At 45.1% G+C, this 22,446-nt stretch overlaps 2 protein-coding genes and 1 non-coding gene across 4 annotated transcripts in view; 1 reads left to right on the forward strand and 2 right to left on the reverse strand.

The window, feature by feature from the left end:
• Window positions 1-1,541, reverse strand: part of LOC143514205 (antigen WC1.1-like) — a 30,268-nt gene extending 28,727 nt beyond the window's left edge. Inside the window, exons 1-2 of one of the 2 annotated variants that reach the window (XM_077005121.1) lie at window positions 1,496-1,541; window positions 1,171-1,248 (exon numbers count right to left, since the gene is read on the reverse strand). In XM_077005121.1, the coding sequence (XP_076861236.1) occupies window positions 1,171-1,248; window position 1,496 (79 nt within the window). In that variant the 5' untranslated portion in view covers window positions 1,497-1,541. Of the gene's footprint in view, window positions 1-1,170; window positions 1,327-1,495 lie in introns of those variants that run through there. The other variant, XM_077005122.1, reaches the window with a different exon arrangement.
• A 3,426-nt stretch (window positions 1,542-4,967) lies between these two features.
• Window positions 4,968-22,446, reverse strand: part of LOC143514214 (stabilin-2-like) — a 40,609-nt gene continuing 23,130 nt past the window's right edge. Inside the window, exons 2-25 of the mRNA XM_077005134.1 lie at window positions 21,672-21,791; window positions 15,863-15,911; window positions 15,486-15,566; window positions 15,249-15,389; window positions 15,028-15,165; window positions 14,520-14,579; window positions 14,060-14,236; window positions 13,767-13,851; window positions 13,519-13,665; window positions 13,273-13,335; window positions 12,787-12,910; window positions 12,480-12,629; window positions 12,115-12,219; window positions 11,907-12,014; window positions 10,208-10,401; window positions 9,874-10,015; window positions 8,737-8,870; window positions 8,482-8,647; window positions 8,160-8,266; window positions 7,472-7,591; window positions 7,233-7,382; window positions 6,839-7,087; window positions 6,580-6,687; window positions 4,968-6,491 (exon numbers count right to left, since the gene is read on the reverse strand). Coding sequence (XP_076861249.1) covers window positions 6,435-6,491; window positions 6,580-6,687; window positions 6,839-7,087; window positions 7,233-7,382; window positions 7,472-7,591; window positions 8,160-8,266; window positions 8,482-8,647; window positions 8,737-8,870; window positions 9,874-10,015; window positions 10,208-10,401; window positions 11,907-12,014; window positions 12,115-12,219; window positions 12,480-12,629; window positions 12,787-12,910; window positions 13,273-13,335 — 1,977 coding nt within the window. The 5' untranslated portion in view covers window positions 13,519-13,665; window positions 13,767-13,851; window positions 14,060-14,236; ... (4 more) ...; window positions 15,863-15,911; window positions 21,672-21,791 and the 3' untranslated portion in view covers window positions 4,968-6,434. The remainder of the gene's footprint in view (window positions 6,492-6,579; window positions 6,688-6,838; window positions 7,088-7,232; window positions 7,383-7,471; window positions 7,592-8,159; window positions 8,267-8,481; window positions 8,648-8,736; window positions 8,871-9,873; window positions 10,016-10,207; window positions 10,402-11,906; window positions 12,015-12,114; window positions 12,220-12,479; window positions 12,630-12,786; window positions 12,911-13,272; window positions 13,336-13,518; window positions 13,666-13,766; window positions 13,852-14,059; window positions 14,237-14,519; window positions 14,580-15,027; window positions 15,166-15,248; window positions 15,390-15,485; window positions 15,567-15,862; window positions 15,912-21,671; window positions 21,792-22,446) is intronic.
• On the forward strand, window positions 9,282-9,445 carry LOC143515564 (U1 spliceosomal RNA). Its single transcript, XR_013131128.1, has one exon. It is a non-coding gene; the product is annotated as a U1 spliceosomal RNA (small nuclear RNA).

Raw genomic sequence — 22,446 nt, forward strand, 5'->3', positions numbered from 1 at the left:
ACCCCCAGTGCTGTGTAGGTGTTGGTGTATATGCATGTATGGTAGTGTGTGATACTATGGTGCAGTTAAAACTGAGGGGACAGGTGCTAGGACACACGTGGGCAAGGGCCTGGGCCACTGGACAATGCGTGTCCACACCGTCCCCTCAAAGGCCCTCAATGTCTAAGGTGCAGTAAAAACTGAGGGACAGACAGTGGTGAGGAGACGGGTGAACCATGGCAGCAGGCCCACCTCGTCAACCTCTGGGTACATGCCTGCCCCCCAGGATCCTAAATGTGCAAGGACTGTGTGTGTGTGTGTGTGTGTGTGTGTGTGTGTGTGTGTGTGTGTGTGTGTGTGTGTGTGTGTGTGTGTGTGTGTGTATGTGTGTGTGTGTATGTGTGGGGGGTGGGTGGGTGGTAATGCGTAGGTCCAGAGGAAATGGTCCTGTTTCCTGAACTCTATCAGTATACTGTGCAGCTACTGAGTGCAGTTCACCCTCCTCTTCATCCTCCTCCTCCTCTCTGTCACAGTCTATGGAGAGTCCAGCACTCACCCCACTACACACACTCCACTTAATAGACCAGTTTATCCAGCTTGTTTAAACTGGTGATTACTACTGTCACAACCAGGTCTGTTTAATGGCAGAGTTGAGTCACATTTATGGTATCTGATATAGCAATTTCTTAATACATTTTATTTTCTTAAAGGCAAGATTATCTGTATAACACTTTGCTAACACAGTGAAATTGAAAATACTTAAATGAAAGTTACATAAAAAATGTAACTTATGAACAGCTGATTTGAACAAGGCAAATTTCAAATAGATATTTAAATAAACTATATAACTCAAATATACTCCATTGTAGCAAAAGAAATGTTAAAAATTTAAGAATTAATATATTTCTAATTGCATTTTTAAACTTACAATAAAAAGTGCAGTGCTACTAATCTGAGTTGAAAGCTTGGTCAAATAAAAATGTTTTTAGTACAGAATTAAAAGCATCTAGTGTCAGGGCTCTTCTAATACTCTCCATAAACTGGTACCATTAATCATAATATCTAAACATCATAACATCATGCATAATATCTAAACGCTGTCTCACCATGCTTAGTCTGTACCTCAGGCAGCACTAACTGACTAGTTCCTACTGATCTGAAAATGTTTGGTATAATCGAGTGTCTCCTTACCAGCACTAGTGAGTGAGACTGTGGACATCAGAAGAATTAAAGTCAGACAGCTGTCCATCTCCCTCTGTCCTGCATACACTTGCACACAGCAGACAACACAAGCTTCACCTCCGCTCCTCCAGAGAGAATGAAGGAACTGTGTCCCCTCAGCCCCTTAGAGACAGAGAGAGAGAGACAGAGAGAGAGAGAGAGAGAGAGAGAGAGAGACTGACAGAAAGAGAGCTCCCCACAGCCACCAATCACACTCACATTGACCTTATTAGACAGAGAGGGGAAATCATCAAACATACTCAGTATCAAATCAGAGGAGACATTTTTGACTTACTCCATATATATCAAAAGAACGTCAGCGCTGATGAACAGAACTCCACCTCCCGTCTCTACAGGAGTCTGACTGAGGAGAGTGTGGTGAGAAAGTCACCAGTATACAGGAGACTGATTTCAGAGAGAGGAAGCATTCAGTGTAGATACAGCTTTAATGCCACCTGCACAGAGCTGATCTGAACACTGATTAATAACTGACAAAATCAAAGTCACAACAACTTTTAAATAATAAAACACAGATGAATATTATATTATCACTCAAAATAAACTAGCAATCACAATAAACTGATTTACATCTGTTTAAATTAATATTATTTTAAAGGCCTTATCTGAAAAATGTGATGATTTGTTAATTTGGTCATACAGAATGCACAATATAAACAAATTATGAATGTGGAGGATAAAAACAGAAATAATGTGGAAATGATTTACCAATTACACAAACATTTTATAATTTAATCATAAATTGTCACGGTGAGGCGGCCCCCTACCGGCCGCCTCCGTCCACAGCGGCTGTTGTTGTTGTTGTTTTGTGACGTCGTGTGCGTCCCTCAGGTGGGCGGAGCCCGTGATCCGTCTCACCTGAGGGTCGTTTGTTCGTCTATATATGTCTTGTCTTTGTACCAGTTGACCGCTGGTCATTATATCCTTAATTTGGATCTTTTGCACGGGTTTTTGGTTTGCACACTTTATATTAAACCATCCTTTTTCCCTGAGACTTGGTGTGATCGCTTCCTTTTTAGTTGCTCACCCCGCCCGTCACAGAATGACCAGCCACCCTTCGGAAGCCGCCGAGTCTCTTTTTCTTTCTCCTTCATTCGTGGTCACGTCTCGTGGTAAGTGTTTGTCTGCGTGGTGTTTTGTGAAGAGTTCCGCCGTGCTTTTGTGTTGTGTTTGTGGCACGGCGAGGACCAGGGCGTCTTCCCTGGAAAGGCTCTTCATGTTTTGTGTTGGTTAAAACGTGTGTTCATGTCGACGGATGTGTGGATCAGAGTGCGTGCTCGTTGTGTTTAATGTTACATGTTTCGTGTGTGACGCGGTCGCCGCTCGTCACTGTCGCCTCGCTCCCCATGTGTCTTGTGTTAAATGTGGGGAGCGACTGCGGCTCTGAGCGGCGCGCGTCACTGTGTGTTTATGTCGAGCGCGCATGGGTAGGTCCCGTCTGTTTGTTTGTGCACCGTTTTTGTTTGTTTGTCTAGTAATAGCGTGTGCGTTTTGTCCTAGCGTGTTGTCAACTGTTTGCGTGTAATTCCACGCATGCTCCTCCCCTTGAATGTGTGTTTGGGAGGGGGGACCGGCTGTGGTCCCGTGCCATGGGGTGTGGCACGGAGGGCGTCGCTCCCGAGGGAGGCCCTGAATAGGGTAGTGTGTGTGTGTGTGTGTGTGTGTGTGTGTGTGTGTGTGTGTGTGTTCTCTTATCTGTGCAGGTGCTTCTCCTTGGCAGTGTTCCTGGACTTTGTGGGGGTCTCCACCTGGCAGGAGCCCCCTTGTGTTGTGGGGTGACCGGAGCCTGGTCATGAAGAGCCCCTCCCTAGAGGGCTGGGGCCCCTGGATCTTGGGGGACCATGGGTCTCCGGTCTGAAAAGCTCCTACTGAGGAGGGAGATCCTCCCTCCTGCCCGGGGTGACCAGGAGGCCCTAGGGGCTGCTCCCTAACCCACGTCGGGGGTGCTCTGGGCCTCGGGCTCTGGCGCTCCTGGGTTGGGTGGAGGAGTCCACCTTGTGATGAGAGGCCCCGGGAGGGGTTGGCTCCCCAGGAGGCTGGGGTGACCCCTAGCAGAAGGCAGGGGTCAGCTCTGGGAGGAGGTAGGTCCAGGAGGTGAAGCAGCCACGCCTTGGAGAGGTAGCCTGCACACACACATACACGAGGGACGAGAGAGGAGCCATAGCCCCTCATCCTCACACCCATTGGGCTCATCGGCTGAAGGCCGGTTAGGGTGTGAGGGCCCTGTGACCGACTGGGGCGTGGTTTTGTGTTGTTAACGGCCCGGTCGGTCCAGGGTCCCGCCCGGGGAGGTGAGCTGTTTAATGTTGTGTGTTTTATGTTCCAGCTCCCGGACGGCAGGAGGTGTGTTCCTGCCTGTCCCTGCCTTCCTGCCCTTTCATGTTTTGTGTGCAGCCGCTGTGTGCCACACACCCAGTGGAGGGGAGTGTGGCTTGGTGGGGGGGTCTGTCACGGAGAGGCGGCCCCCTACCGGCCGCCTCCGTCCACAGCGGCTGTTGTTGTTGTTGTTTGGTGACGTCATGTGTGTCCCTCAGGTGGGCGGAGCCTGAGGGTCGTTTGTTTGCCTATATATGTCTTGTCTTTGTACCAGTTGACCGCTGGTCATTATATCCTTAATTTGGATCTTTTGCACGGGTTTTGGTTTGCACACTTTCTATTAAACCATCCTTTATCCCTGAGACTTGGCGTGATCGCTTCCTTTTCAGTTGCTCACACCGCCCGTCACATGAATATATATATTTTGGCCATAAGATGGCAGCAAAGGATTGTAAAATTCATTGTGACGAGCGAACTGCCGCACTGTTTAACAGCTGATGGACGTCAATGCTGTTATTTAGACTTGTGTGTTCTCTAGCTGGAAACGTAAAAGAGAAAAACATGTTATTTTTTAATGTTATTGTAGTTTATTTGTATTTCCTTTAAAATGTAGAACTTAGAGCGAGCGAGAGAGAGAGTCAGAGAGAGAGAGAGAGAGAGTCAGAGAGAGAGAGTCAGAGAGAGAGAGAGAGAGATGGCTATATTGGATCAATAGATCAATGGTTGAATATTCACTTTATTTTTGCATTTTTAATATGTTGGATGAAATGTTGGATTCTGGCTTAGGCTACAGACATGAGACGGAAAGCTGTGGAAAAAAGAGCTAGAGGGACATAGCCTTGACCTTTATAGCCTTGACCTTTATAGCCTTGACCTTTGTGTTATGTCCTCCAGCTAACTAAATGTATGCTTTGTAAAATATCACTTAAAATATACGAATCACATCTGATACAAATTCTTTAGTTTATTTGTGCCTGCAATGTGAAACGAACAAATACATACAGTTGTGATAAAATTTATTCAACCCCCACTGAAATAAAGTGTTTTGGCCAGTTTGACATTGATTTTGATCATTTCAGTCATCTTATTTACAATTATATCAAAGAGGCACTTATAAATTAGACAAACATAACATAATATTTATGATGGAATAACCACAAATGTCTTTACTGTGCTCACATCATTATCAGTTTTATTCAACCCCCTAGTGACATTATTTTTTAGTACTTAGTACAACATCCTTTTCCAGTTATGACAGCTTTCAAGCGTGAAGCATAGCTTGACACAAGTGTCTTGCAGCGACCTATGGGTATCTTAGCCCATTCTTCATGGGCAAAAGCCTCCAGTTCAGTCACATTCTTAGGCTTGCGCACTGCAACTGCCTTCTTTAGGTCCCACCAGAGGTTCTCAATTGGATTTAAGTCTGGTGATTGCGATGGCCACTCTAGAATGTTCCAGCCTTTCATGTTCAACCATGCTCTAGTGGACTTGGATGTGTGCTTCGGATCATTGTCCTGTTGGAAGGTCCAACGTCTCCCAAGCCGCAGGTTTGTGACTGACTCCATCACATTTTCCTCCAAGATCTCCTGGTACTGAAGGGAATTCATGGTACCCTGCACACGTTGAAGCTTTCCTGTACCATTAGAAGCAAAACAGCCCCAAAGCATAATTGACCCCCCGCTATGCTTCACAGTAGGCAAGGTGTTCTTTTGTTCATAAGCCTGGTTCTTCCTTCTCCAAACATAGCGCTGGTCCATTGTCCCAAACAGTTCTAATTTAGTTTCATCTGACCACAGTACACTGTTCCAAAACCTTTGTGGCTTGTCCACATGACTTTTGGCATACTGCAGTCGACTTTTCTTGTTCTTTGGAGTCAGCAAGGGGGTGCGTCTGGGCGTTCTGGCATGGAGGTCTTCGTTATGCAGTGCGCGCCTTATTGTCTGAGCTGAAACTTCAGTGCCCACATCTGACAGGTCTTTTTTCAGTTCCTTAGCAGTCACGCGGGGATTTTTCTCCACATTACGCTTCAGGTAGCGCACAGCAGTCGCGGTCAGGATCTTCTTTCTGCCACGACCAGGTAACGTTTCCACTGTGCCCTTTAACTTGAACTTGCGAATGATACTTCCGATAGTGTCTCTTGGAATATTTAACAACTTCGCAATCTTTTTATATCCATTGCCATTCTTGTGAAGAGCAATAACCTCTTCTCTTGTCTTCTGGGACCATTCTCTTGCCTTCACCATGCTTGGAAACACACCAGTAGATGTCTAGAAGGAGCTGAGTATCACAGTCCTTTTAAATCTGCCTAATTGGTGCTTATCATGCTTGATTGCTGCTCGTTGACATCCACAGATGTTTTCAAAACCTGATGGAAAACACTGGAATGAACCTCTGTTCTTAGGAGTGGTAGTCGTAAAGGGGTTGAATAATTGTGTCAATGAAGAAATCACAAAAAGGCCATTTAATACTTTATGACAAAAAAAATTGATGCTATCTTAGTTGCATTTAGTTCTTTAACAAGTCCTTGTAAGATTTCATTATGAACACAATTACAAATGTGCACTGAATTCCATAAAACCCTTCGCAGCATTGGGGGTTGAATAAATTTGATCACAACTGTAAATGATCTTACACCAGAGGAATCATCAAGGGTAACAAATACATGAACATTCAACCACACATAACACACATAATGACAAAAGTACTTCCCAGTCTACTGGGTCATCATTGGCCAGTGCATTTCACTTCAGCTTTACAAAATCTGTTCCATCAATGTAAAAAAAAAACTATTCTGCTGCCCTCTTATGGTCTCCTAAGGTACTGCAGCACTTTAGTGTCCCATTGCTCTTCAGCAGTTCGTGCTCTGAGCTGAGAGTGTCTGGGTGAGGTCCCATCTCTCTTTAGCTGTCCTGCAGAAGATCATACGAGCCACCGGCGACCACCTGGTGCTTGTCCTTCTGTAACACAGTCCACTGTTAGGACTTTGGTCACACACTTGGTTTCGGTGTATGTAGGTTTATCAGGGGTTGATCCTCTTTTACTTACACCTTCCTCTGGGGGGCGGTGTTCGGCGGGGGCAGGTGCAGACTCGTACATGGGGTTAGAGATGTACGGGACTGATCCTGAAGGACTGCTTTCTTCATTCTCGTCTTCCTGAAAACACATATTTACATGCACGTATGCACTTTAATGCACATTAGAACTAGAATTAGTATTACTGCATGCATATTCATATTAGATTAATATTACTGTTTGCATATTAAAATCTGTTCCTGTCTTGTGATACACCCATGTCCACACTCACCCTGAAGTAGTGGAACTGGAAGGGCTTGGACTGCTGGGAGTAGAAATGATAGGCCACAAATGCACCAGCCATGATAAGGATGACGAGTAGCAGAACCCCGATGCCCATCCCTGCCTTGTGGGCGGGGTGGAGGGAAGAGGGCGGAGGGGGAGGAGCTTTCAGTGGTCCATGCAGCACGTGGATGATCCCATTGGATGCAAGTATGTCAGACTCAATGATGTAACGGTCATTTACATATCCAGAGGAAGCCTGTACACAGAAATGATGTGTTGAACTTTGTTGGTAATAACTTTACATTCATTAACACAGTTTTCAGGATAAAAATGTTTGTACTTCCAAAAATTATGTACTTCCACACTAACTATAGTGGAGATCAAATGGTGTAAACGTTTACCCGTGTCTGGGGGCTCTGCAGGCTAGGGACCCCTTTCACATTGAGGGTGTGTCCCAGATGTGTTTGGACATGGCTGACATTAATGAGAGCTTGCAGCTCTAGAGCTCTCCCATCCAGTAGGTGGTGCTCTAAATCCCTGTAGGACAGTGTCTATTCAGCCCAGAGAGAGAAAGTGTGAAAGAGTTATAATCTTGACTCATTAAGAATGCTCACAGCTGAGTGGTATGAAGAGGATCTACCTCGTTCTCATAGAGACCGTCGTTATTAGGCACAAACAGTGTGGACTGGGTGGTTATGTTGCTGAGACGCCTCACAAATTCCTGACCTGATACTGAGGTTCTGGAGTAAGTCAGGATTTGCTGGGGAAAAGAAAAACTTATGAGACCCATCAGGATCGGTTGCTGGAGAACATGGCAGCCACTTTGTAAGTCACTCTGGATAAGAGCGTCTGCTAAAATGCCATAAATGTAAATATGTGTCAAGAGTCCGATATAGGCAAAGCATCAGGGTACAAACCACAGAATGCTAGTCCTTAAGAACTCTGATAACACCAGAAGTAATATGTTCAGGAACCAACAAGCTAGCAGTAATGTAGTGTACTCTGGAATGTTTTCTTTAATACTCCAGTCTGCCTGGATAGCATAGATCCCCCATACTCAAATAGCGGCCCACGGCCCGCATCTATTTCTGGCCCGTGAGCAATTTTTTTCAATCGCGCTATCCGCTCTTATTTTGAAATCGCGCACCGCAATCTCAAGACGATGCTGGGGATTGCCTCTATGGCAACAACAAACAGATAGCAGACGCCCCCCCGTAAATGGCCCCTTCAGTGATTGAAAAAATAAAATGTGGCCCATCATCATTTCTATTTGAGTACCCCTGGCATAGATGGTCTGATTCAGGTAGTTAGTAAGCTGTTATACTCACTGAGAGAAAGTTGGAAAAGTTGGGCTTGGAAGACAGAACCTGTAGCAGGTTTCTAGTGCAAGAGAATCCATCACCAATGTAGCCCCTCTTACACTCACAGCTCACATCTGGCACAACAACAACAATAATAACAAATAAACCTGTTTGAGGTTGAGGAAGTTAGTAAGTCTTATATTATAGTTAGATTTTGAAGTTAAGGTTTGTAGTTGATGTGAGTTTCACATTGGTTATGGTTTGAGGTTAGGGTTATGATGTCAGAGTCTTACATGTAATGGGAGCTATAAGGGGTTGTCCGTCCACATCACACACCGTGTGGTCTTACCTTTTGGCCGGTAGCAGAACGTGTCCCAGGTCTTGCCCAGGTCTGTTTGTTTTCCGTAATCCACGATGCCCACGTGACCATAACCGCATTTGGGGTTGGAGTAGCTCATGGGGTAGGCCACGCGCTCCTGCTGGAGCCACCCCGCAGCACACATGCTGTAACCAGCCTGTGGGACCCACGTGCAGGACGTCAGACACAGCGCACAGACACCTGTATGGCGAGACACTCGGCGTGCTCTCTTGTATCTACACCCACCTGTTGAGCGTAGGAGAGTTGTATGTACGTAGCAATGGTGCCTCCCTCCTGCTTGCAGGCCTCCTGGGACTGTGTGTAGTTGAGTTTGTACACACCCAGTGGAGAACGGTAGTGGAAGACTCCGATGGTCTTATCTAAGAAATGACACATTTAGCACCAACCCTTCACCTGCACCGGTTACTTACGTTTCACTCAAACAGGACAACGTATACAAACACTTTCATTCCTAGAGTGTTTCCCCTCCACTGTGCAGTACTGTAGCGCTGAAAATGGAGCTGAACAATGAAGTGTTCACAGTTTACCAGTTGATCTACGTCCCCACCCTCACATATTCTCATGAACTCTGGGTAATGACCAGGAGAATAAGACCATTAGCTTTGTCTGCCAGGTATTGGGAAGTAAAATGTCCAAGAGCTCAAAGTAGAGCCACTACATCTCTCAGCTGTCCTCCCTCAGGACAAGTCTGAGACACCTGGATGTCTCGGCTTGTCCTAAAGTCCCTGTGACCATGAGTTGGTGGACTAAGAGTAGAAGATACTACAGGTATACTTACCTGGCAGGGGTGAGACCATGATCAGGAAGGTGGTTCGCCCAAGGTGAGGCTCAGCCATTGCACTCAGGCTGTGCTGACCCTTGCGAATTCCCCAAATGCCGGAATCTCGACTGCATAATTTCTGGTAGTGGGGGACTGCGTTCGCGCTCTCCCCTGATACTTCCAGGGGCAGTCATGGCCTGGCGGTTAGGGAACTGGTCTTGTGACCGGAGGGTCGTGGGTTCGATTCCCAGACAGGCCATGACTGAGGTGCCCTTGAGCAAGGAACCCAACCCCAACTGCTCCCCGGGCGCCAGGGCTAGGGCTGCCCACTGCTCTGGGCACGTGTGATCCACAGCCCCCTAGTAACCACTAGTGTGTGTGTGTGTGTTCTGACTGCACAGATGGGTTAAAAGCGGAGGACAAATTTCGATTGGGGTGTAAAAAAATCACAATTGACAAAATATGGCACACACACACAAGAAGATGAAGGAAAATGACCAATATGAAGCAGTACAGAGCTTCAAACCCCTGCTGCCAAACTGCTAAGCCACTCCCCTGTATATTATGACACTGCAGTTATACAGAGAGGCTGCAACCCTCACCCTGGTAGTGCAGGTCAGTACACTGGGCATCAGAATGACACTGGCCGTTATCCAGCATGCAGCGATCCACTGTGAGCACCTTCAGCTCACACTCCAGTTCATCACCGATGTAGTTAGACTTACACTCACACTTCTTCTTGTTCTGGGGTTTCACACACACATACACAGCATATAAAAATATACAGTTAAGAATTCGTATTCAGTAAGAAACTTATGCACGATTTGATGAGGCAGCTTTTTTGTCTTTGCATCTACACAGCCGACTGAAGATGTAGACGTGGTGTAGGTATAGGTGTATGTGACTGAAGGGGTGGAGTTAGAGAAGCCTGCTCACTGGTCCGGTCATGGTGCAGACGGCATGCTCATGACACCCTCCGTTATCGTCTGCAACGCAGGGGTCCACGGGCGAGCACACGTAGCCGTCTCCAGAGTAGCCCTTCCAGCAGGTGCAGTTCACCTTCTCCTCCTTCTGGGAGCACTTGGCATTCTTCGAGCAGCCTCCGTTCCAGAACCCACACAGGTCGGCCACTGGAGACGGGGAGAGAGAGATTCGATTATGGGTTCAGGTGGGCTGCCATCTCCACCACACTGATACTGATAGAGGGGTCAGGCTTTTCTCAATTGCAGCTCATTTCCTGCACACACCAGAGACTGAGGGAGCGCTCCTTTGGAGGAGCGTTTGTATGGGAGGCGGAGTTACAGGAGGTGGGAGGACGGAGGAGGAGAGCCTGCTCTGCTTGGAAATAGTTCCAGTCATATCTTGAAGACCGTTCCTATCAAGTAACATGAAGAGCATCTACATCCAATCCATGTAAACTTTCCACTGGAGTCCCCCAAAGCTCAGTCTTAGGCCCTCTTCTCTTGTCTTCATATACTTGTTCCCTTGGTCATATTATTTTGTCTCATGGTTTCTCCTATCATTGCTATGCTGATGACACCCAGTTAATTCTTTCCTTCCCTCATTCTGATACCCAGGTTTCTAGGCGTATCTCGGCATGCTTGGCAGATATTGCTTCATGGATGACTACTCACCACTTGAAGCTCAACCCTAGCAAAACCCACACAACAACCTCACAGTTTCATTTGAGAACACCTTGTTAACACCATCAGAAACTGCACGAAGCCTGGGTGTAACGTTGGACAACGAGTTGTCCTTCTCAAAACATGTCTCAGAAGTGACCAGATCCTGCAGATTTCTCCTCTGCAACATACGGAGAATACGACCCTTCCTTTCACAGGAAGCTACTCAAGTGCTTGTAAAGTCTCTAGTAATGTCTAAGCTGGACTACTGCAATTCCCTACTTGCAGGTCTTCCTCTATGGGCCATCAGACTTCTACAACTAATTCAGAATGATGCAGCACGACTGGTCTTCAATCTCCCAAAGTTCTCACATGTGACTCCTCTGCTACGCTCTCTTCACTGGCTTCCAGTAGCGGCACGCATCAGATATAAAACCTTGATGCTTGCTTACAAAGCCAAAAATGGACTGGCCCCTCCCTACATGATGTCCATGGTAAAAAGCCGTACAGCAAACACCAGAACCTCAAACTTGGCTCAACTCGAAACTCCATGCTTAAAGTCTCATGGAAGACAAAGCTCCAGATCATTCTCCGTCCTGGCTCCAAGATGGTGGAACGATCTTCCATTAGCTGCTAGGACTGCAGAGTCTATTGCTGTCTTCAAGCATAGACTGAAGACCCACCTGTTTGTTGAGTTCTTACCAGAGCACTAACTCAGCTGATACCACTTGCCATTGTTCTTAAATTGTATGTCTGTCTATAGTTATTTGTGCTTCTTGGCAAACGTCTAACTTGCAAAACACTAGGTAATGACATTGACTCCTGTAGTTTAGTAGTAGTCTGACTCAATGGTATCTTGAATTGTGGCCTATGCATACTATCACCGAGGATGAATTCTGTGATCAGATCCAAAGCACTTTGTAAGTCGCTCTGGATAAGAGCGTCTGCTAAATGCCGTAAATGTAAATGTAAATGTGAGAGCCGGAGTCTGACTGGAGCAGCACGGTGCTTACCTGTGCAGGTGAGCCCGTCTCCCTCATAAAACGGCCTACACATGCAGGTGTTGTTCTTGGCGCACACAGCCTTCGCGTGGCAAGCAGGGAGGCACACAGGGCCGTCGGCTACACCGACAGAAGGTCAGAGGAGGGGGATTCACCATAGATAAAGAAATATATGCATTCAACGCCCTGTACAAACAGCGAGGAGTTGTGGTGGGCGTACCCAGCTTGTTTTCGCAACGTGGACCAGTCCAGCCCTCGTCACAAAAGCAGGAGCCAGTGCCGCCCGGACCCTCATCACACAATCCATGTTCGGAACAGTTACAGGCTAGACAGGAAATGAGGGGGAAAACAAACATTCAATGGAATTTCCACTTCCTCCATTCCTCCTGAAAAAGGCTTTCCATGAACATAACTGTGACGTAGCACTTGTGTCATTCATGTGTGGAAAGCTGAATGAGTACTTAGGGTTAATTTCCCTGAACTGCCTCATCTGTAGTGGAAGTGCTAGTAAAACACAGTCACACTGTAGTACACTGCTCAGGAACCATTCAACTACATTAATAAATGTTCAGTAGAGAAGATGACCTTTGCAGTCTGCTCCAAAGTGGCCATCTATGCACAATTCACAGGCAGTTCCCTTGAACCCAGGAAAACATGCACAGGTGCCGTTGCCTAGGTGATCCTCATCGCACTGTCCATGGTTACTGCAGGGGGATCTCGGCCCTCCAGGACAGGCTGGAGAATGGGTTTCAGTGAGAAGATCACACATACAATGCCAATAACACTCATCAGTCATTATGCAAAAGCAACAATGCCGAAGGACCCAGAAAGGCCCAAAAAGAACTGCCACCAGGAATGTGATTGGTGAGTTGCAGTTAATGGACCGCTGTACCGAGACAGTCCCTGCCGTAGTAGCCCGAGCAACACTTGGGGTTCCATATGACCATGGTGCACACGGACTGGCATCCGGTTTTCATAGATAAGAAGCGTCTGGACAGGTCGCACCGCTGAACACCCTGAATTCAAACACATCACAGTCAAGCTCTAGATTTCGAACCTCTAGAAACCTCCAATAAGGCCTGTAACGCCTGGAGCATACACTATCAAGAGATCTGCATGGATACATAAAACATGATCAAATAAACATATCACACAGTCCTTGCATGAAGTCCTGATGAAGCCTTTATGGGTCTTTAATAAGGCAAAGCTGCTCATTTATGGGTGTAGGAGGAATTGAGCGTGGATTTGTGATCACAGAAAAGAATAGTGTATATGGAACCATATGAAATGGTGGTGGTGTTAGATTCCACATTCTTAACACCTAACATTCTTAAGAAAATACTTCCATAAGATTGTTTCAAACAAATCCAAGACGTACCTTTGGTTTACTTGTTGAAGGGCAGTCAGATGATATTGTCATACCACAATATCTACAAGGCATCTACCACAGAAACAGAAACCATTTAGATAATCTGCTGTGCCATCATACAAACTGAAAGTGTAGCATAGCTACCAAGCATTTTTTACATTTGAAGTATGTAATTAATATAATTTGCATTTAATATGCACACTACCTATCAGTAGAGGATTTTGCTCACTTAGCTTGGATCTGTATGGAACTTACTGTGATGTCTACAGTGTCCTTCTGATCACAGCGCCCCCCGAGGCTGGGAGGTGTTAACAAGCAGTCGATACCATAAATGTAGCCTCCAATGAACTTTAGGTTCCTCTTTACAATTCGACAACTTTTGTCATTGACGTACAGATCACCCTAAAAAAGTGGAGGAAATCCACAATAATAAGTAGCCAAATAACCTTTCAACAAATAACCCTATTCAATCCTATTCATCGTAGCTTGTTTTAGTCACTCACTATTTAGTCACTCACAGCTCACAGAGATGTCCGAGCCCTGAAGGGTCTTCATCGAATTTAAATCTATCAGTTCTGCAGGCTGCACCTACAACCAGATACATTCGACATCATTGCCTAAGTACCCAGCCCTATGAGGGCACATTCTTCACATATTAGGTTCCCTCTCTACCCAGATGAGACCTCTATCAGAAGGATGGTGCACTGTTGGCCTGCAGGACAGTGACATAGCTCCTTCAGAGCTCGGTCCGAACCAGCTCCTGATTCCAGCTCTACAACAGAGCTCTCCACCTCACCTTCATGTCACGGATGACGTGATACTCCAGATATTCCTTTAGCTGGGCACGGTTCTGCAGGCCGAACAGGAAGTCCTTCTGCTCCTGAGGCAGGGCGGACATGGTGGTGTCAGTGGGCAGGAACAGCGTGACCGGTTGATGGAGACGGTCCTGCACCTGCTTGATCACATCCGTGTCCTGGCAACAACACACCCAAGTCTCAGAAGTGCGGGGTGGTTTCTGCAGAGACGAGACTGGTGACACCTAGAGTGAAGCTTTATCTTTATTATGGATGATCCACTTGATCCACATGAATAAAAGCTCAAAATAAAATCTATTCCAGAAACGAAACAACGAGAAGATGAACTTGACTCCTGACTTTGACTTGTAGGTTTCATCCCACTCACGTCCATACTGCCTTGTGTTTCACGCACCTTTACACCTGTGCTAAAGTAACATAACAGAAAAAGTGAAATCTGACCTCCATCAGTTTGAAGAACGTCTTAAAGCCATGTTCATCTGCTACTTCTTTGAGTTCAGGCTGCCAGAAAGAAAGATGAAATACAGCCCAGGTTACAGATAATCTGGTTTTGGTTTAGAACAAATCACTACGCACACTCCCTATAAAGATGATGTGGTTGGCTATTTGAGAATGTGGGGTATGAGAATGTAGGATATTTAAATTTCACTTGTGTGCTCTCAGTAGTATTAAATTGATGTGATCTAACTAACAGTGTAACTTAAATTTAAATTTAAATTAAATTTAAATTTTCTTCAATGAAGCTACTTCATGGAGGTGGTTGCTTGCTATGTGAGAGACGATGAGGTAATCTACATTTATTAAGACCATTAAAATTAGATCAAAAAATTTGTCTGGCAAAGCTGCTCAAAAGAAGCAAAATGTTTTAGTGTCTTTCCTGCGCAGTAATTTCCGTGGTTCTGGTCTTCCATGATTAAGGGACAGTCTCAAGGGCAAAGCAGACACCTACGAGACTGGCGGGTATATATTCATTCAACTTCTGGAAGTCTGGAGGGATGAGAATCGTGTCAATCTCATAGAAAATCCCGTTGTTGCTCTACTGATCGCTGTAGAACACTTTCGCCTTGTTGTTGATGTATATCGAGCCCTGCAAACAAAGATTCGTTTACACACTGCAGTGGGACTGCATGGCGTAAGCCAGCTTTGACCCACTGTGGTCAGCGAGCGTACCTCCGAGTAGGAGATGGTGAGCGTTTCCCCACTGAGCGTGGTGAGGTTACGAGGCTGCATCAGGTCTTCTGGCAGCAGGGTGCGACATGACACCACGTGATGGAGGACCAGTGCCAAGTTATTCTTTTTATTCTTCTGGTACTGAGAAGAGGCGGGTAAGTATGGCTTAACGAGAGGGCCGTTGGTCCAGCTGTTAAACGTGGACCTTGGACAGTTATATGAAACAATTGGACCTACCTCAGACTTACTAAAGGCCTTATTATTAGGAGCAAACACAGTGTTTGGACCACGCCACTGAAGGAAGTAAGTGTCAGACAACTGAAAACACAGGAATATACCAATTACTTCCTGCTTGCATTTACTTCAACATGTGAAACATCACCAGCTCATTACTTGTTATATTCCTTTGAAGATTCTCCATTTGCAAACTTCTTCCAGTACAAACATAAGGGAAGACCTGTTAGATTTGTTTTTTCAATCTAACATTTTGCAACATGGGCTTCAGGAAAACAGTAAATATACAAAATATTTAAAACCCTACATTACAATAATAATACATTATACAATTCAGTCTCCATAATAAGATTCAAAGTAATGACAATTCTGACACTTACTAATGCACTGTAGAAGAAATTACTCAGCTCTGGTCTGGTTTCGGAGTTCCTGCAGTCACAATGGGAAATATATTTAAGTTAATAAAAATGAGATGGCAGACACTTTGTGTGTGTGTGTGTGTGTGTGTGTGTGTGTGTGTGTGTGTGTGTGTGTGTGTGTGTGTGAGAGAGAGAGAGAGAGAGAGAGAGAGAGAGAGAGAGACACACACACACACACACAGAGACAGAGAAAAAGATAGAGAAATGGTGAGACATGGAGAGTCAGAGAGAGGGAGACAGAGAGAGATAGAGACAGTGAGACACAGAGAGGCATAGAGACAGACAGTGAGAAACACGGAGACAGACACAGAGAGAGGGAGACAGAGTGGGAGACAGAGAGAGGATGACAAAGAAAGAGACAGAGAGAGGGAGACATCACCTGCCAGGCTCAGCAGGAGATATCTCAGAGGGAGATATCACCTGCCAGGCTCAGCAGGCCCTGGGCTCCTCACACCCACCCTCCTGTTTCCCCATACCTACCTGCATCCACACAAGCCCCACACTCACCTGCTGCTCCACACCCCCCAACCAAGAAGTCATCACCTGTAAGGAAGCCCCCCCCACGACAAAGGCCACAGAGCTATGCTGCTGCAGTGGCACAGGCACCCCCACCCCCACCCAAAGCACCCCCATCAGCTACACATGAGCTAGGAGAAATAAAAGAGCTGCTTTACACCCTGTGTACAAGACTGCTGCCAAATTAAGAGCAACGTCTACTGTTCATGTTCAGGCGGGTGTACTTCTGTATACTGCGATTATACTACTTCTGAGAAGTATACTACTTCTGGGAAGAGAATAAATAGATAAATAATAGTGATGATTGCACTGTTCGATACAATGTTTATCTATTTAGCTAAATTGCACTGGTGAATATACTTTTTGAAATAATATTTCCAAATAGCTTATACTCTACTGTTTGTAGATAATTTCTTCTGTTTTGTCTCACAATGTAGACCTAATTGATATGTATTTTAAAACTTTGTATAAATGCGCTCATTTCATATCAGTTGTTGGAACATCCAGGGTCTCTACTCCTCAGCGTTTGGTCTGAAGAGTAGAGATCCTGACTTTATAAAGAACACTGAAGATGTAGATGTCCTCATTCTCACAGAGACGTGGTGTCGTGAAGACACGCCCACCCACTGTCCCTCAGGTTACTGTGAGGTCATTGTGCCCTCAATCAAATTAAGCTCAGTCCAGCGCGGTCGAGATTCTGGAGGCCTGTTGGTGTGGTACGGGGAAAAACTGGCCAGGCACATCACAGCCGTAAAATTAGGGAAATCACACTGCTGGCTAAAACTACATAAACAACTTGGCATATCAGAGACAGACACATACCTGTGTGCTGTCTACACTCCTCCAGTAGAATCCCCGTATTATGATGAGGAGTACATCAACAGCCTCCACACAGAGATCAGCCATTTCCAGGCCCAGGGAAATGTGCTGCTGTGTGGAGATTTTAATGCAAGAACTGGATCCAAGTTAGACTATGTAGATTCACAGGGCAATAAACATGTGTTTGGTCAGAGCTCTCCGTACCTCACACCAGCCCTCAGAGTCAGAAACAGCCTGGACTGCTCTGTAAATAAGAGCGGTAAAGAGTTAGTGCATCTCTGTCGAGCCTTAGGTCTGTACATGCTTAACGGCAGGATCAGAGGGGACTCTTTAGGGAGGTTCACGTATTGTTCAGCTCTTGGAGCTAGTGTAGTAGATTATGCCATCACTGACATGGATCCCTCCTCCTTCAACGCATTCACTGTCCGACAGCAAACTCCTCTATCAGACCACAGCCAAATTAATGTGTACATGAAATGGTCACATCAACCAAAACAAACAGCAACAGAGTCCAGTAAGCTGTACACAGTCCACAGGACCTACAGATGGGCTCCTGATAGTGCGGAGAAATTTATCCTTGCACTTCAGTCAGTTCATGTATCTAACAAAATCACTAACTTTATTAACAACAATTATGAGAATAATAAGAAAAGTGTAAATCATGCTGTGAGTGAAATTAACAGCATTTTACACACAGCATCTTCTATGGCTGAACTACAAAAAACAAACAAACATAAAGATAAAAAACTGATAAAAGAAAAATGGTTTGATTATGAATGTCAATCGATTAGAAAAGAATTAAGAAAATTGTCAAATCTAAAACATAGACAACCAGAAGATCAGGACCTAAGACAAAAATACTGTAACACCCTTAAACAATATAAACACTCAATCAGAACCAAAAAACTAAACTATACAAATAAAACACTCAGAGACATAGAAGATTCTATCAAAAACAATCAGTTCTGGGAGATGTGGAATAACTTGAGCAAAACAAAACCACAAAAAGTACCCACACAGAACAGTGAAATCTGGAAAAATCATTTTGAAAATCTGTATAATAAAGAAATTTCAAAGAAAGAACTAAATTCCAATTACAATCTGATCACACAAAAATTACAGTCACTTGAATGTGCAATCAAAGACAATCAAAACCCTCTCGATTATCCAATAACACAGGAAGAATTGGCTCAAAAACTCAAATCATTAAAACCTAAAAAAGCTTGTGGCCCCGACAGCATCAGGAACGAAATGCTAAAAAACAGCACTCCTGAGCTGCAGAGGGCAGTGCTCAAATTATTCAACCTCGTCCTGAGTTCAGGATGTTTTCCTGACATCTGGAGTCAAGGACTCATTACCCCAATCCATAAGAGTGGAGATAAATCAGACCCTAACAATTTCAGAGGCATCTGTGTGAGCAGTAATCTGGGGAAAGTGTTTAATAATATTTTAAACAACAGAATTCTGTCTTTCCTTACCGAACACGATGTCCTGAGCAAAAATCAGATTGGCTTTCTTCCAAATTACAGAACTACTGACCACATTTACACCCTGCACACCCTAATCAACCAACATGTACATCAGACCAAAAATGGAAAAATCTTTGCCTGTTTCGTGGATTTTAAGAAGGCATTCGATTCTATTTGGCACGAAGGACTCTATTACAAACTTCTAGAGAGCGGTGTAGGGGGCAAAGTTTATGACATCATCAAATCAATGTATTTGGGAAACAAATGTGGAGTAAGAATTGGAGACAAACACACAGAATTTTTCACTCAGAAAAGAGGAGTGAGGCAGGGCTGCAGTCTGAGTCCAACACTCTTTAATATCTACATTGACGAGTTAGCGGTGCAGCTGGAACAGTCTGCAGCTCCTGGTCTCGCCCTACAGGACGGGAAGGTGAAGTTCCTGCTCTACGCAGATGACCTGGTGCTGCTGTCCCCAAGCGCACAGGGGCTACAGCAGCACCTGGATCTGCTGGAGCAGTACTGCCAGAACTGGGCCCTGGCAGTAAACCTGAAGAAGACCAGAGTTATGGTCTTCCAAAAGAAGCCCAGATGTCAGGAACACAGATACCAGTTCAGTCTGGGCAGCACCGCCCTGGAGCACACGATGCAGTACACTTACCTCGGCCTTGTTATTACTGCATCCGGGAGTTTCAGTATGGCAGTGAATGCACTAAAAGATAAAGCTCATCGAGCAATGTACGCCATCAGGAGAAAATTCTACAATATCGACATTCCGGTTCCAATCTGGTGTAAAATATTTGATAGTGTGATTCAGCCCATTGCGCTGTATGGAAGTGAGGTATGGGGTCCACTCAGTCAGCAAAGCTACACTGGATGGGACAAGCATCCAGCTGAAGCCCTGCATGCAGAATTCTGCAGAATGATTCTAAAAGTCCAAAGAAAAACACCAACCAATGCATGCAGGGCAGAATTAGGCCGATTCCCATTGTCCATCAATATCCAAAAACGAGCTCTAAATTTCTGGATGCATCTGAAAACGAGTCCCAGTGATACGCTACATTTTAAGACGTTACAGACCCAAGAACTGAACCCAGAGAAGAGCCCCCTCAGTCAGCTGGTTCTGAGGCTTATTAACCCTCTAACAGATCAGCCTCGTTCCAGCACTGCTTTAACCTCAAAACTAAACATTAACCACATCATCAAACGCAGTCAAAGGGATTATCTGGAAAATTGGGGAAAAGAGATTCGGACTCAAAACAAACTTGAATGCTATCGGGCCCTAAAATCAGAGTATGAATTGGAAGAGTATCTCCTGACTGTCAGAGATACAAAGCAGAGACAGATCCTGACCAAGTACAGACTCAGTGACCACAGCCTGGCCGTAGAGAGAGGCAGGTATAAACAGTCCTGGCTGCCCAGAGAGCAGAGGCTGTGTGGTCACTGTATGACAGGTGAGGTCGAGACAGAGATGCACTTTCTTCTAAAATGTGAAAAATTCAGGCCAACACGTGAAATTTACATACACAAATTCAAAAAGAAAATCCCAAACTTCCAAACACTAACACAAATTGAACAACTAAAAATCATTCTAGGAGGGGGACACAGCGCCCCCCTCGCTGCAAAATATGTATCTACATGTCACATCCTGAGAGACAGTGGGAAACGACCCCCCCCCCCCCTTCAGTTTCAGAATGTAAATAATTATAATGATAACTTTTCATAAATGTTATCATATATTATTATTATTATTGTTGTTGTTGTTATTGTTATTTGTCAATATTATTATCATTGTTATCGTTGTTTTTAATGCTTTGGCAACACTGTACCTTATACAGTCATGCTAATAAAGCTATATTGAATTGAATTGAATTGAATTGAGAGGGAGACAGAGAGAGAGAGACAGAGAGAGGGAGACAGAGAGAGGGAGACAGAGAGGGTGACAGAGAGAGGGAGACAGAGAGGGTGACAGAGAGAGAGAGACAGAGAGAGGTATACAGAGAGAGAGAGAGAGAGAGAGAGACAGAGAGAGGTATACAGAGAGAGAGAGAAAGACTGACAGAGAGAGGTATACAGAGAGGGTGACAGAGAGAGAGAGACAGAGAGGTATACAGAGAGGGTGACAGAGAGGGAGACAGAGAGGGTGACAGAGAGAGGTATACAGAGAGGGTGACAGAGAGAGAGAAAGACAGACAGAGAGAGGTATACAGAGAGAGAGAGAAAGACTGACAGAGAGAGGTATACAGAGAGGTATACAGAGAGGGTGACAGAGAGGGAGACAGAGAGGGTGACAGAGAGAGGTATACAGAGAGGGTGACAGAGAGAAAGACAGAGAGGGTGACGGAGAGAGAGAGAAATACAGACAGAGAGGTATACAGAGAGGGTGACAGAGAGAGAGAGACAGAGAGGGTGACAGAGAGAGAGAGACAGAGAGAGGTATACAGAGAGAGAGAGAGAGAGAGAGAGACAGAGAGAGGTATACAGAGAGAGAGAGAAAGACTGACAGAGAGAGGTATACAGAGAGGGTGACAGAGAGAGAGAGACAGAGAGGTATACAGAGAGGGTGACAGAGAGGGAGACAGAGAGGGTGACAGAGAGAGGTATACAGAGAGGGTGACAGAGAGAGAGAAAGACAGACAGAGAGAGGTATACAGAGAGAGAGAGAAAGACTGACAGAGAGAGGTATACAGAGAGGTATACAGAGAGGGTGACAGAGAGGGAGACAGAGAGGGTGACAGAGAGAGGTATACAGAGAGGGTGACAGAGAGAGAAAGACAGAGAGGGTGACGGAGAGAGAGAGAAATACAGACAGAGAGGTATACAGAGAGGGTGACAGAGAGAGAGAGACAGAGAGGGTGACGGAGAGAGAGAGAGAGGTATACAGAGAGGGTGACAGAGAGAGGGAGACAGAGAGAGGTATACAGAGAGGGTGACAGAGAGAGGGAGACAGAGCGCTCCTTTGATTTCACCTGCATGACGTTGCTTTTGCAGGTCATCCTGTCCCCGATTAAGTCGTTGCGACAGGTGCAGTTCCTCTCCGCTGGCCCCGTCATCATACACACTGCTTCCTTGTGGCAGCCTCCATTTTTCTGACAAGGATCAGATGAAGAAACCACAGCTACCCATAATCCTTTTCTTACATTAGAAGAAGAAATAGTAATTGTTTTTTCATCTATCTATCAACTTAGGACAATTTTGCAAAAACAGTTACAACTGATTTACATAGAAATAAACAAATGAAAATAAATAAAATATGAACAAAAGATTAAAATTATGAAATTATGAAAAAATAAACTGTCTGAGCTTGTCCTGGTAGGTACAGGTCCAGGTACAGGTAGGTAAAAATTTCCATGTAAAATTACAGTAATTTACTGGCAGCAGTTTCATCAGTATTATACCCTATTTTTACAGTACAGATACTGTAATTACAATTACAGCATAATACTGTAAACACAATCTATACAATATTACTGTATTTTTTAAACCTACAGCAATTTACTGTTAATTTCTATTACAGCTAACAGAACTCTGTATACAAAAACAACAGCTCAAAGCGGTAGCTCAGTGGTTAAGACGGTGTTGCAATCCAAAGGTCCTGAGTTTGAATCCCCCCCTCCTCCTAGCTGCCACTGCTGGGCCCCTGAGCAAGACCATTAACTATCAATAGCTGGGTTTATATTTATGGCATTTGGCAGACACCCTTATCCAGAGCAACATACATTTTTATCTCAGTGAGCAATTGAG

Source organism: Brachyhypopomus gauderio, chromosome 5 (genome assembly GCF_052324685.1).
Source record: "Brachyhypopomus gauderio isolate BG-103 chromosome 5, BGAUD_0.2, whole genome shotgun sequence".
Classification (NCBI taxonomy): Eukaryota; Metazoa; Chordata; class Actinopteri; order Gymnotiformes; family Hypopomidae; genus Brachyhypopomus; species Brachyhypopomus gauderio.